General features: G+C 42.3%; 1 protein-coding gene across 1 annotated transcript in view; it reads left to right on the top strand.

Annotated features, from left to right (window-relative positions):
* The window catches only part of LOC135197850 (proton-coupled zinc antiporter SLC30A9, mitochondrial-like), a gene marked incomplete in the record, with an annotated part of 249988 nt that overhangs the window by 195264 nt on the left and 39684 nt on the right, over positions 1-15040 (top strand). Inside the window, 2 exon segments of the mRNA XM_064225031.1 lie at positions 11813-12005; positions 12496-12609. Coding sequence (XP_064081101.1) covers positions 11813-12005; positions 12496-12609 — 307 coding nt within the window.

Genomic DNA, 15040 nt, shown 5'->3' with positions numbered 1-15040 from the left:
AAGGGGGGTACCAGGATAACACGGGTATTTACTTATCAAGGGGGGTTCTGGGCCCTATCCCCCGTGATTAACGAGGCCCTACTGTATGGCAATTCAGAGCCCTTTGTTTCGGTCTCAGTTCGGCCCCGATGGTCTTTACCGTAATAATGAAGAATGTAGCGAGGTGGTTACATTCTTCAGGGATCAGAATATCCCTATACCTTGACGATTGGTTGATCAGAGCGTCGTCGAAAGGAAAATGTCTGAAGGACCTTCAGTCAACTTTAGCCTTAGCAAAGTCCCTGGGACTTTTAGTCAACTCCGAAAAGTCACATCTGACCCCGACACAGTCCATCGTGTATCTGGGGATTCAGATGGATTCAGTGGTTTTTCGGGCGTTTCCGTCCCAGGAACGTCAGCGTCTAGGCTTCGAGAAAGTCTCAGCCTTCCTAGGGAGAGAGACTTGCTCGGCGAGGGAATGGATGAGTCTGCTGGGCACCATTTCCTCGCTGGAAAAGTTTGTCTCCTTGGGAAGACTGCACCTCAGGCCTCTTCAATTTTTCCTAGCGGAAGAATGGAAAGCCAAGTAGGATCTGAATGCGATCTTAAAGATCTCAAATACAGTAAAAAGCCACTTAAGATGGTGGCTCGACCCTCAGAAGTTGCGAGAGGGCTTATCCCTAAATCTTCTGAGCCCCGACCTAGTGTTGTTTTCAGACGCTTCCATTTCCGGTTGGGGGGAGCAACACTAGGAGGGAGGAAGTGTCAGGCTCTGAGAGGGGAACAGGTAGCCTGGCACATCAATGTGAAAGAACTAGCAGCGATCTTCCTGTCGCTGCAGTTCTTCGAAGACAAAGTGACAGGCAAGGTCATCCAAGTCAACTCACTCCCAATCCCTTTTTCACCTGGCAAGGGAAGTTCTGCTATGGGCAGATGTGAAACAGATCAAGATTCTGACGAGATTCGTCGCAGGTGTACAGAACGTCAGAGCGGACCTTCTCAGTCGACAAGATCAAATCCTGCCAACAGAGTGGACCTTACACCAAGAAGTGTGTCAGCAACTATGGAAGTTGTGGGGACGTCCTCTGGTCGACCTGTTCGCGACGTCGAGGACGAAAAGGCTTCCTCTGTATTGCTCCCCGGTCCTGGATTCAGGAGCAATTGCGGTGGATGCATTGCTCTGGAGTTGGACAGGCCTAGACCTTTACGCTTTTCCTCCATTCAAGATCATGGGGGAAGTCATGAGGAAGTTCGCAGCTTCAGAAGGGACAAGGTTGACCCTGATCGCCCCGATGTGGCCAGCAAGAGAATGGTTCACAGAGGTCATGACATTCCATGTGGACTTCCCAAGGACGTTGCCCTGGAGGAGAGATCTACTCAAACAGCCTCACTTCGAAAGGTATCACCAAAACCTCTCTGCTCTGGATCTGACTGCGTTCAGACTATCGAAAAGTTGGCCAGAGCGAGAGGTTTTTCGAAAGCAGCTGCGAGAGCAATCGCTAATGCTAGAAGAGCCTCTTCAAGAGCTGTTTACCAATCAAAGTGGGCCTCCTTCAGGGCATGGTGCAGAAAGGAAGGAATTTCCTCTCCCACGACCTCTGTGAACCAGATAGCCGATTTTTTGCTTTTCCTACAAAATGTGCAAAAATTGGCAGTCCCAACCATTAAGGGATATAAAAGTATGTTGTCGGCCGTTTTTCGACACAGAGGACTGGACCTCTGACAACAAGGATCTCCACGACCTCTTGAGATCATTTGAAACCACCAAGATTCCACAAGCGAGACCACCTTCTTGGAACCTCGATGTGGTTCTTAAACATTTAATGTCAAGTCCTTTTGAGCCTCTCCACGAAGCGTCTCTACGGAACTTGACGAAGAAAGCGCTTTTTATGCATTCAACTTACCTGTCAGATATATACTTAGCTATAGACTCCGTCGTCCCCGATAGAAATTCGAATTTCGCGGCACACTCTACAGGTAGGTCAGGTGATCTACCGCCCCGCCGCTGGTGGCGGGAATAGGAATCATTCCCGTTTTCTAAGACAGATTTTCTCTATCGGCCGTGACAGCAACATTGTTGTTGTTACTCCTGATTTGATTTTCGTGTTTTTTCATCGCTATTGATCTTCTAAGCCGGTTATTTTGGTGACGTATTGGATCTTTGGTTTGGCATACTCTTTCGTGGACTGTTTTTTGGACTTGGTTTTGGATATTTCTCATGATGTCGGATTCTAGCTTTACGGTTAGAAGACAGTGTGTAAATGAGGGATGCATGGTGAGGCTATCGAAAGCTTCGGTAGACCCTCACAACAGTTTGTAAGGGGTGTAGAAGGAATGAATGTTCAATTTCTAACACCTGATGAATGTGTAAAATATGAATGAGGAAGAATGGAAGAATTTAAATTCATATTTAAGGAAATTAGATATGGATAGGGCTAGGAAGGCTTCCTCCAGAAGTGTAAGTAGGTCTCGCTCTAACGAGCCTATTAAATTAACACCTAACCCTAAACCTCTATCTTCTTCCTCTAGTACTAAGACTGCAAATCCGGCAACGGAAATTGCAGATCTTAAAGCTGCGCTACAAAGGATGGAACGTCAAATGCTGACGTTGAAAGGTAAGCACAGTATTAGTGATAGTGAATTAAGTGTCCCTAGTGCAGTGGAGGTGCGTCTGATCGGCTCTGTCTCGCTCCCAGGCCTAGACCTCTTCCAAGCTCACAGGCCCAGAGGAGAAGGAATGTCGAAAGCCGTACGGAGGTTACGGAGAATCCCCACCGATCAGGCGTCCCCTCGGCAGATTCTGTGACGACCCGAACTGCCAAGGATCGCTATCGAAAAAGCATCCTAAAGAAGTGTTTTTTCTTCGTCAGATTCTTCACAGCGAATGTAAGGGGATGGAGTTCTGATGAACTGTCACGCCCCTTAAAGAGAAGTTGGAAGGCTCCAACTTTGGATTCAAGCCCTGAACTTTTCTCCGATCTATCACCTTGTGAGAAGAAGAAAAGGAGATTGGTTCCTAAACGGAAATCGGAGTTTCCTTCCGCTCTAGACATCCCTCACCTGAATCAGGGAAGGAAAAGAGAATGCGGCTGCAAAATATCCTAAAATGTGCAGGAGCAACTTCGGCCTTAGTAGGAGTTTTTACTAAGGAAACTCCCAGGAGAAAGGACTCTTTCCTTCCTATAAAGAAGACGAAGGGAAGAAAGAAGAAACGGAAGTTTCGGCTTATACTCAGAGGAGTAATAAGAATGCGCCAAAAACGCCAACCTGGCGCAATGCGCCAGATGCGTTTGAGACTCCATACGAGTCAGAAGAGCCAGAAGCGCCAGATGCGCCATATGCGCCAGAAGCGCCAGCCTGGCGAAATGCGCCAGAAGCGCCACCCTGCCGAAATGCGCCAGATGCGCCAGAAGCGCCACTCTGCCGAAATGCGCCAGAAGCGCCAGCTTGACGCAAGGAATCACGAGCGCCAACCCGGCGCAATGAGCCACAAGTGACAAATAAGAGACGGACTTCTTCCAAAAGACAATTAAGCCAGGAAGATTTGTTTGGCTTTCGGAAGGATAAACCTTTACCTGACAAGGACTCTAGTTGTCGCACAAGCGGCCGTATTCCTTGTCAGGACATAGGTGGTTCCGGAGAAAGCGATAGGAGAGGACATCCTTCGTCTGACAGGAGAGAAAGGTGTCGCACAAGCGGCCATCGCTCTTGCCAGGAGAAGGATAAGGTCGTTTTGCAGGATCAACCTATCTCTCGTAGGGATGCAAGTTATCGCACAGGCGTCGTACGTTCTTGCGAGAGTGGGGTGGATGTTACAAGAGGCCAGTCTCCTGCTGGAAATAAACAATCCTCTTCGGAATTGGATTTGGAAGAGATTTCGGACTCTGAAGATCACTCGGCTCCGGGTTTGTCAGATTACAAGACGCTGGCAGCCCATTCTTACGTCAAAGTAGTTTGGGGACTCTTTAAGCCCGACTGCTCCTCCTTCTCCAAGGTCCTTATTTACAAGCACGAAGGTCCCGAAACAATCATCTTTTATTAAAATGAAGCCAACCATTTCCATGAACAAGGCTCTCCGATTCGTAGGAAATTGGTTGGAATCCAAGGAGAAGGCGGGGAAGACAGTCTTTACCTCCGCCCTCCTTCCAGACTATCAGGAAAGAAGGGAATTTGGTACGAGACGGGGCAAACCACGGGGTCTAGCTCTCCCGTCCACTGCCGAAGCAGGATTTTTCGAATCTGTGGATTCGTCTAGGAGACAAGCCTTGTCATCAGCAAAGATCACATGGGGGACTTCTGAGATGGACCATCTCCTCAAGGGATTGTTTAATGTCTTAGAAGTTTTAACTTCTTAGACTGGTCCCTTGGGGTGTTGGCCAAAAAGACACAAGAGAAGGAATCTCTTAGTCCAGAAGTCCTTCATAGTGTCCTTTCCTGTATGGACAAGGCAGTTCAGGATGGATCAGGAGAGGTGGCCCCTCTGTTGGAACTGGTATTCTGAAGAAGAGAGTCTTATTTAGCTCTTTTCTGACGAAAGCAGTTACTCCTACTCAGAGGTCATCTCTTTTGTATGCTCCTCTGTCGGACCCAATTGTTTCCTTCAAATCTAGTAAAAGATATTTCTCATTCTTTGACAGAAAAGGCCACACAAGATCTCTTGGCCCAATCTGCAAAGAAATCGAGGACTTCGGGTCCTATTAAGAGAGAGACTCGGGCTCCTCAACAGCCCTTTCGAGGGAGTACCTGGGCCAGACCCTCTTTTAAGAAGAGAGGAGTGCAGAAGAGAGGTAGGTCTTCCTTCAGACCTGTCAAGAGAGCGAAATGAGACAAACAGTCCTTCAAGCACCGGTAGGAGCCAGACTTTGGAAATTTTCCGAGAATGGGCTCGGAGACAGGCAGAAATTTGGTCCCTTTCCGTGGTAACAAAGGGATATATGATCCCCTTTCGAGACAGACCTCCCGTTGACTACGAACCCGAGGAACTGTCAGCCCAAAATACAGGGACCCTGCCAAGAAAGAAGCTTATTGCAACTGGTAGAACAGATGTTGCAAAAGGAGGCCATCGAAGTGGTTCGGGATCCGCATTCCCGAGGATTCTACAACCGTCTTTTTCTGGTTCCGAAATCCTCGGGAGGGTGGAGACCGGTCTGGATGTGAGCGCATTGAACCGATTTGTGGAGAACACAAAGTTCTCTATGAAAACATCAAAATCGGTTCTTGCGGCTCTTCGTTCCAGGAGATTGGATGGTCTCCTTAGATCTACAAGATGCATACTTTCATGTCCCCCTGCATCCATCATCGAAGAAATATCTCCGATTCATGATGCAGGGGAAAGTATACCAATTCAGAGCCCCCCTATGCTTCGGCCTTTCAACGGCCCCTCAAGTGTTTCACGAGGCTAATGATGAATGTTGCGAGATGGCTACATCTAGAGGGGATAAATATATCCCTTTATCTGGACGATTGGCTAATAAGAGCAAAATCGGAAATTCAGTGCTTGAAGGACTTGGAGAAGACTTTGAACTTAACAAAATCTCTGGGACTGCTCGTGAACCTCGAGAAATCACAATTGATCCCCAGACAGAACATAGTCTATCTGGGGATACAGATGGATTCTCGGGGTTTTCGGCGTTTCCATCTCAAGGACAGAATTACTCGAGGCTTAGAAAAGATCTCGAACTTCTTAGGGAAAGAACGGACCTCGGCGAGGGAATGGCTCAGTCTGCTGGGCACCCTTTCCTCGTTAGAGCAGTTCATTTCCCTGGGAAGATTAAATCTCAGACCTCTGCAATTTTATCTAAAGAGGATGTGGAGTCAAAAGACAGGAGACTTGTCAGACGTTTTTCCCATCCAACAGGGGATAAAATCCGACCTAAAGTGGTGGTTAACCCCATTAACAAGGAACGAAGGGGTGTCCCTCTTGATTCGGAACCCTCACCGAGTGTTGTTTTCCGATGCCTCGGAAAACAGGTTGGGGAGCAACACTGGGTCCAAAGGAAGTAGCAGGTATTTGGACCAGACAACAAACTACTCTGCACATCAATGCGAAGGAACTCCTGGCAATTCATCTAGCCCTGGAATACTTCGAAGCGGAAGTCAGAGGGGTGGTAGTTCAAGTCAATTCCGACAACACCACAGCTCTGGCTTACATCCGGAATCAAGGGGGCACTCACTCTTTCTCTCTGAACGAAATAGCGAGAGCTCTATTAACCTGGACAGAGGAACGGGGCATTATTCTGCGTACAAGGTTTGTCCAAGGAGTAAAAAAACCTAGGGCCAGAGAGGTTGAGCAGAAAGAACCAGGTTCTCCCGACAGAGTGGATGCTCCACTCAGGAGTCTGCAGACAAATATGGTCACTCTGGGGGAGACCCCCAGATCGACCTGTTTGCCACGTTCCTCTCCAGGAAAATAGACAACTTCTGCTCGCTAGAAGAAGATCCCAGAGCCACAGCGATCGATGCCTTCCTCATGGATTGGTCAGGCATAGATGCATACGCCTTTTTTCCCCCCATTCAAATTACTGGGGGAAGTAGTAAGGAAATTTGTGGCATCGGAAGGAATGAGAATGACTCTAATTGCTCCCTTTTGGCCTTCCCGAATCTGGTTCACAGAGGTACTGGAATGGACGGTGGACTTTTTTTTTTTTCCCCAGATCCTCTACCAGACAGGACAGATCTGCTCAGACAACCCCACTTCGAGAGGTTCCACAAAAACATCCAAAGTCTCTCCCTGACTGCCTTTCGACTATCGAAAGATCTGGTCAGAGCGAGAGGCTTTTCAAAGAAAGTGGCAACTTCAATTGCTAGAGCCCACAGAGCCTCTACCCTGCGGGTCTACCAATCGAAGTGGGAAGTTTTCCGTAGATGGTGTAGGTCGAAGAAGCTGTCCTCTTCCAATACCTCTGTAACCGAAATCGCGGGTTTTCTCCTCTTCTTGAGAGAAGAATCCAAATTGGCCGTATCAACTATCAAGGGATATAGGAGCATGCTCTCAGCTGTTTTTAGAAACAGAGGGCTGAATCTCGAGAATAATAGAAGGAATCTTCATGATCTCATTCAAGGTTCTTTCGAGGGGACTAAGAAATTGAGATCGTCGATTCCCCCGAGTTGGAACCTGGACGTTGTCCTAAAGTTCTTGATGTCGGACAGGTTCGAACCTATAGATAAAATCTCATTCAGAGATCTTGCTAGCAAATGCATATTCCTGTTGGCTCTAGCAACTGCTAAGAGGATCAGTGAATTGCATGCTTTGGACTCGGGTGGGATTTAGAAAAGACTCGGCTGTCATTTCTTTCCAGGATCTTTTCCTAGCAAAGAATGAGAACCCTTCTAAACCTTGGCCTAGAAGTTTCGAAGTCAAGGGACTCTCTTCTCTGGTAGGAAGAGAGTTGGATCGGTCCCTTTGCCCAGTCAGGACCTTAAAATTTTATTTAGAAAAGAAGACACAGCTTCAGGGATGTCGACAAGGTCTTTGGTGTTCGGTAAGAAACCCAAGAGACCGATGTCAAAGAACGCACTGGCATTCTTTGTCAGAAAAGTGATTACCGAAGCTCATAGGAATTGCCAAGAGAACTCTTTAAAGCTGCTGAGAGTGAAAGCTCACGAAGTCCGGGCTGTGGCAACTTCCCTTTCTTTTACGAAGAATATGTCCATGAGAAACATTTTTAGCAGCAACTTATTGGAGGTGCAATTCAGTATTTGCATCCCACTATTTAAAGGATGTTAGAATAACATACGATAAATGTTTCGCTCTTGGACCTTATGCATCAGCGGATACTATGCTGGGAAATGGAGCAGACGCTGATCCTTAAATTTGTTTTTAATAATTTTAATAATTAGTTTTGATATTGTTGAGTTGTGGGTTGCTTGAAAGGATGTTCGGGGATGACTCCTTTCAATCGTAGTACTAACCCCAATGAGGATCAGGTGATCGGGATTAGTGTCGTGCTCTATGATCATGCCAATAGGCAAGGTGTTTTGTCATGTAAGTGGATAGGACCCCATTGACAAAGATCCTAAGGTTCTGAAGCGTAAGTGGGTAAGACCCCTGTAACAGACCATCAAGAACTCTTAGCATGAGGTCACTACCTCGCTGAGGCTCTTGAAGCGATACGGGCTCCTAGCAGAGCCATGAAGTCTTTCGCTAACACAGGTAGGAATCAAGTTTTTTAATTTTATTACCTACACATATGTTGTTTCCTGTCTATTTCAGTAGATTAGCTGTCTCTTACCCTCCGCCAAAGGTGCCAATCAGCTAAGTATATATCTGACAGGTAAGTTGAATGCATAAAAATGTTATTGTCATGATACAATAAAGTTTTATGCATACTTACCTGGCAGATATATACGGTGTATGGCCCACCCGACCTCCCCTCAGGAGACAGGTGGAAGAGAAAATCTGTCTTAGAAAACGGGAATGATTCCTAGTCCCGCCACCAGCGGCGGGGCGGTAGATCACCTGACCTACCTGTAGAGTGTGCCGCGAAATTCGAATTTCTATCGGGGACGACGGAGTCTATAGCTAAGTATATATCTGCCAGGTAAGTATGCATAAAACTTTATTGTATCATGACAATAACATTTTTCTAACTTCTCTGGCGACGGCGAAGAGAGTTAGTGAAATCCAAGCGTTCAGTAGCCAAGTGGGCTTCAAGGGGGACAACGCTGTCTGATCCGTGAGTCTCAAAACTTTCTTGGCTAAGAATGAGAACAACCCGTCTAACCCTTGGCCCAAGAGCTTTGAGGTCAAAGGTATGTCGAGTCTCGTGGGTCAAGAACCAGAGAGAGCCCTGTGCCCTGTCAGGGCTCTCAAGTTCTATACTCACAGAACTAAAGAGGTAAGAGGTCCCTCAGGTAATCTCTGGTGCTCGGTGAAAAGACCAGAATTGCCTTTGTCAAAGAATGCTGTGTCTTTCTTTCTGAGGGACGTCATTAAAGAGGCTCATTCATCTTGCCAGAAGACTGATTTGAGCCTCTTACAAGTGAAAGCTCACGAAGTCAGAGCTGTAGCTACCTCTCTTGCCTTCCAAAGGAATATGTCTATCAAGGATATCCTTGATAGCACCTTTTGGAGGAGCAATTCCGTATTCGCCTCACATTACCTTCGGGATGTGAGAACGATTTACGAGAACTGTAGTTCTTTGGGGCCATACATTTCTGCGGACACAGTTTTGGGGGCTGAAGGTAGCTCTCTCCCTATCCCTTAGCTTAGAATAGGTTAGTTTTATTGTTGTGTTTTTGGTTGATGGTGAGATCTTCTGTGAAAATCTCCCATTCTTTAGATTAACTGTCAGGGGTTTTTTGGTTAGTTGGTTAGTTGGTCAGGTGGTGGTCAGTTGCTTCGTAGCCCTCATATGTTTGGCTCGATGGTCTTGTCACGTTGAGGTCACGTCCCCGTTGACAGAGCATCCAGAGCGCACCAACACTACAGGTCTCCACCTGGCTGGCAACTCTGATTAAAGCAGAAGCAGGCTTAAGTGACAGTAATCACAGAGTCTACTTTGCTAACAGGTAAGGAACCAAGATGTATATCATCTACTTAATTTAAGTTTCCTAAAAATCCTATTCTGTTCTCTTCCCACCATCCGAAGGTGGGATTCAGCTATATATATATCTGACAGGTAAGTTTCATGAACAAAATGTTATTGTTATAATACAAATAAGTTTGTTCATACTTACCTGGCAGATATATATAATTAGAGTGCCCACCCTCCTCCCCTCAGGAGACAGTGGCATGGATAAAATATGAATAGAAAATGGGAATGGTTCCTGATATCCGCCTTCCAGCGGCGGGAATGGGTACTACCACCTGGCCGCCCACTACGTGTGCCGCGAGTTTTGAAATTCTGTCGGACGTCAGAAAATCTGCCAGGTAAGTATGAACAAACTTAATTGTATTATAACAACATTTTTCCTCCAAGGTAGATCTATGTTGTAGAAAAAAGAATAAAAGAGGATATGTACAAGGAGAAATAAGATTACATTTACTAGTGGTGCCTATATAACTGAAAGAGTTAGCAATACAAGAGCAGGTCAAGACATCAAGTTGCAACTTAGGAACATTACATATTATTCAAAGGCCCAATCAAGTAATCCTCATTTGCTTACTTATTTAATGGCCAGCGGTGAGAAAGGCTGGCCGGGGCTGGACAGCAGCAAGTTTAACTGTAATGTTTGTTACCTTTAGACTCCTTTAGTTATGAGCAAGGTACTTGCAGAAAAATATGGGTACATAAAACATTTAATTGTACATACTGTGTACTATAAAGATGATAAAAGTTACAAAATATTACATTGAGGATAAGACATACTTAAAAAAAAGGAATGCTCTTAAACTGGCCACATGCAATCACAGTGGATACTTCTTTATACAGTAAGAAAAGAAGATTAGAGTAAATGTAGGAACTATGATGGAGAACAGTGTGTAGTGAGTAAAAAAAAAAAAAAAAAAGATGCAGAGTTAGTACAGCATGCAGTTTTCTTTTCCATCATAATTTCCACTCTTGATTCTAAAGCGGGTACCAAAAGTGTTAGCAGGAATGTGGAATTTGATAGTAAACCAAATCATATCAGTGACTAGAATAGAATGGCATATAAGTATGTAAATAGTAAATGATAATAGCAATGTAAATATATACATATACATAAATCTGTTATTTAAATAGAAATTTATGTAATAGAAGGGGAAAGAGGAGGCACAAAAATCATCAGGTAAAGAATTGAATGAGGAAGTTATAAAAATGTAATGAAAATAATGCACATCAAAGCTAGCGTACAAATCACTAGTTCCGTATCATGGTCAGTTTCTGCTGCATTTTATGCATAGTCTGCTGTAGTAGTAGTGGTAAGTATTTAACAACTTGTTCATTAGCTAGCATAACACCTAACATATAAAACCTTCTCTGAAACAATGGCATACACTAGAAAAGATTTGAAATTACTTATGTGTAAAACTTGTATCACAAAGTGGTATGAAGTGAACAATGCAAGAGGTAAATCCTTTGGGTGATCTAAAGATAAAATACTCACTTGTAGCTGCACTTTGAAAGCTTACCATCCAGATGATAATGGTGATTAAATTGTACCTGTTCTTGCTTCTTCAGTGCAATAAAATGAAAAAGAGCATAAGTAGATGATGTTAAGAAAAAAAGGGAAATGAATTTGTAAAAGGTGCCACAAAGATGATCCTCTATGAAGTAACCTGCTAGGGAATTGAACAGAGTTTTTTAAAATCATGATCCTCTATGAAGTAACCTCCTAGGGAATTGAACAGAGCTTTTAAAATCATTGAGGTTCACAAAAAGTGAGAAAGGGAGCTGAGAAGCACCTGAGGTTCCAGATGTGCTTGTGTAGTGAAGCTGCTCTGTTATAAGACAAATATTTCCAAAAAGTAATGTGTTCTGAAAAGTTGGAATTTGGTTAACTTAGGTGTGACTTTAGTAGCATGGATTGAGAAAAAAATTGATATTTTAATGGCGCTAAGAATGGAACCTCCATGAACAAAAAAGGCCAGACAGTTATATTCAAATATGGAGAGATATCATAGTGTTATTGAAAGATGATTGAAAAATAGACCAGAGAAGCTTGGGTTTTGTTGCTTTGCTTTCTCATGGTTGAGTAGTTCTAAGCTACTAAAACTAGAATGATATATTATACTCGCATAGCACTTTTTTTTTAAAGAAATGCTGATTGTTATTGCTTTCATATTTAAGTTTTCATAATCTGTCGTAGAAAAATAATTATCAATTATATTATAGAAATTGTATTTTCTCACTATTTTTAAAATTAAACTAATAGTTAACATTAAACTAATACATATTTTTTATGTTTCCAGGTCTATCCCTCAGCATCGTTTACAGAAAATCAATGATGAGTTAGAGCGAGATGTTCTGATTCGTGCCATTTATGATGTCAAAGGAATTGATATGGGCACAGGATTAGTGCGATACAAAGCAGAGGTAGATTTTGATGGCCGTGAATTGACACGTGGCTATTTAGACAAACAAGACCTTGATTCTTTGTTAAAGGTATTGTCCTAATTTCTGTTATTTTTTGTTACTAAGGTAAATACTTAATTCCTATGGTTTTGTGTTTACTTGTTGGAATATGTGTAAAGGACTAGATTCAAATGAAGTACCTAGTATGTTTTGATTTTAATGCTATGCAAACGTTTTTGCTTTGATTTTAAGAATGGCCAAATTTATCTTCCACTTTCTATCAGCCTTTCATATTTCTATATTCAGCACTGCATTATACTATTGATAAAATTCTTATTCAAAAGTTCACAACAAACTACAGCAGATTTTCAGCATTCTTTTATGAAAGCTACAGTTTTAGTGCGTTATTCCAATTATAACATGTAAATATATGTTAAGTAATCTAAATAACCTTTTTTATTATGGCACAGAAGATCCGTGCTATCAAAACTGTAGAAGAATTAGTTTTGGTTATTATTCCAATTATAATGTGTAAATATAATTTAAGTACCATAATAACCTTATTTTTATTATGGTGCAGGAGATCCAGGCTATAAAAACGGTAGAAGAATTAGAAGCATTTATGTTGAAACATGGAGAAAATATTGTTGATAGTCTAGGTGCAGAAGTGGATCGCATTGAGAAAATTCTCAAGGTATGTTTTCACTCTTATATATTTTAGTAGTTTTTAGCATGGTTAATAGAGAAAGCAGAAGAAATTTACATTATGTTTTGTTGTCCCTCAACACTCGTGATTGCCTGTTTATATGTCATAGATTATCATTGTAATTCAGTTTTATTTACATGTGTATTGTAATCTTGAAAAAATTGGTACAGTATGTGTTTTTAAGGTTGCAAAATTTAGGTGTTAAATTTCTTTTTTGTTCTGTGCATTAGTGTATCTTGTACAGTGAAATAGTTATTTTAGTACATATCAAGAAAAGCAGTTGTTGAATTCAGATGGAGTGGTTAAAGTTATGATGCTGTATAGTGATAATCAACTGTAGGTAGGAGAAGGTAATAGAAAAATTAATGATTGAAATTGAGGATAGTCATGCAAAGAGGGAGAAGGAAAGAGGAGTATATTTTTCATTAAGGGATAGGGAGTAAGAGTAGAATTATAATTGAAGTTTGATTGATGATGATGTGAATTGTAAGGCAGAGAAGCATTAAATTTGGGAACTTAGAATGAGAGTGACAATTTACTTTAAGGAGATCTGAATGTAGTTATAAGAAGAGCCTCATTAATTTAGTTCCTGAATAATTTGGTTGGGTATTAATTTCTTTGAAATTTGGTCTGATTATAATAATAAACTTATTTAAGAGGAGGCTAAGTAATCCCTCTTGATTTTTGTGTCTCACATCATTATAGACTTTGTTTTTAAATGATATCTGAAAATTCAGGAAAATTAGTGCTGAAACAGTGTAACAGTATGGGTAAAGACATAAGGAATTATGAGAAATACAAGGCAAAAAAGGGATTTTGACGAAGGAAAAATCTATTTCTGGGTGATTGGCTCGTGTCGCCCTATGAAAGGATCCTTAATATCATTCTTTCTAGGTAAAATTAATCTAAAATTACCAGAGAAAAACAAAATTAAGAAAATGTCAGTAAAACCGACTCGCTCACTCTTAAAAAGAAGTGTCGGTATGGCAATAGGGGCGAGTGGGAACACTACCACGAGACATTCACCAATTAGAACTTCCAATCAGAATCCCCACAAGAGAGAGCTGATACCAACGGGCAATGCGGCCGCTACTACTACTACTAGAGGACGCCACGGACAGCAGCGCCCCTAGCGGACATCCTTAATCTAAAAACATCTTGTCCTGCAGGGGGGGGCAAACAATACAGGGTGGGTTTCATAGGGCGACACAAGCCAATCACCCAGAAATAGATTTTTCCTTCGTCAAAATCCCTTTTCTGGGCTCAGCTCGTGTCGGCCTATGAAAGAGTACCAGAGAAACAGACAAGATGGGAAAAAAGGACAAATGAAAAGCAGTTGTAAAATGAGGGATATAATATAAGTAAATCAATTACAGCATATAAACTAAGTACTTAAGTCTAACTTATTCTAAACAGTGACATAAAAGAAAGTTAGTAATGAAAAGTATACTTAAAATTACAGTAAACATAGTAAATTATAATAATGCAGTGTAATTTTAACAAAATAGATTTACTTAGATAACTTATTTACAAAATATACAAACACATGTCCTACCCTAGCATAAAAAATAAGGGTAGGTACACTGAAGTACATTATCAGTACATAGTGTGGATGTCCCTAGCAAAAAAAAAAAAAAAAAAAAAAAAAAATAAGGACAATCCACTAATATGATTTCAGCGGCTAAGGCTAGGATATCCGAGTAGCATGGCGATAGGGTGAGGCATGTTGGATGAGGTAGGTAGAAAGGAGACCTGGATCTGTACTACGACTACTATACAGTATCAGGAGAAACAATGTTTCCCGCTGCTACTGCTGAAAATTTTAAAGATTCCAAGGACTTTAGATAATGACGTTTAAAGACTGTCGGAGATTTCCATCCAGTATACTTTTTAAGATCCTCAAAGTTCATATGTTGAAAGTAATTAATTGAGGTGGCTACTCCCCTGATGTCATGTGCTTTTGGGAATGAATCAGGATTGGCTTGTTTAATGAAGTAAAGGATTTGTTGTCTAATACCTTTTACTGACAAAGTACCACCTTTTTCCCTCATGAAGAGAGAACCTGAGGATCTTGAGGATGTACGAGATAGAAAGGCTCTTAAAGTTGATACTGGGCAAAGAGAAGGGTCTTGCGGAAGTGGGATGACTTTCCAAGGGGCCCACCTTGCAAGAGGATCCTCATTTTTAGCCAAAAAACTACGATCCGGAGCAAGCAGAACTTCTCCTGAGGGGAGGAATTCCACATGACCCGCATCTCTGGATAGAGCCGACAGTTCTGAAATTCTAGCTCCTGAAGCTAGGCTTAATAAGAATAATGTCTTTCTAAGAAGCATTATGAATGTACAAGACGAGTTGTCAGTATCTGAAGCTAGTTTGAGGACATCATTTAAGAACCATGAAACTGCAGTAGGCCTTTGAG

This window comes from Macrobrachium nipponense, chromosome 21, assembly GCF_015104395.2.
Source record: "Macrobrachium nipponense isolate FS-2020 chromosome 21, ASM1510439v2, whole genome shotgun sequence".
In the NCBI taxonomy this organism is placed as follows: domain Eukaryota; kingdom Metazoa; phylum Arthropoda; class Malacostraca; order Decapoda; family Palaemonidae; genus Macrobrachium; species Macrobrachium nipponense.
This window is presented reverse-complemented; position numbering and strand designations above follow the sequence as displayed.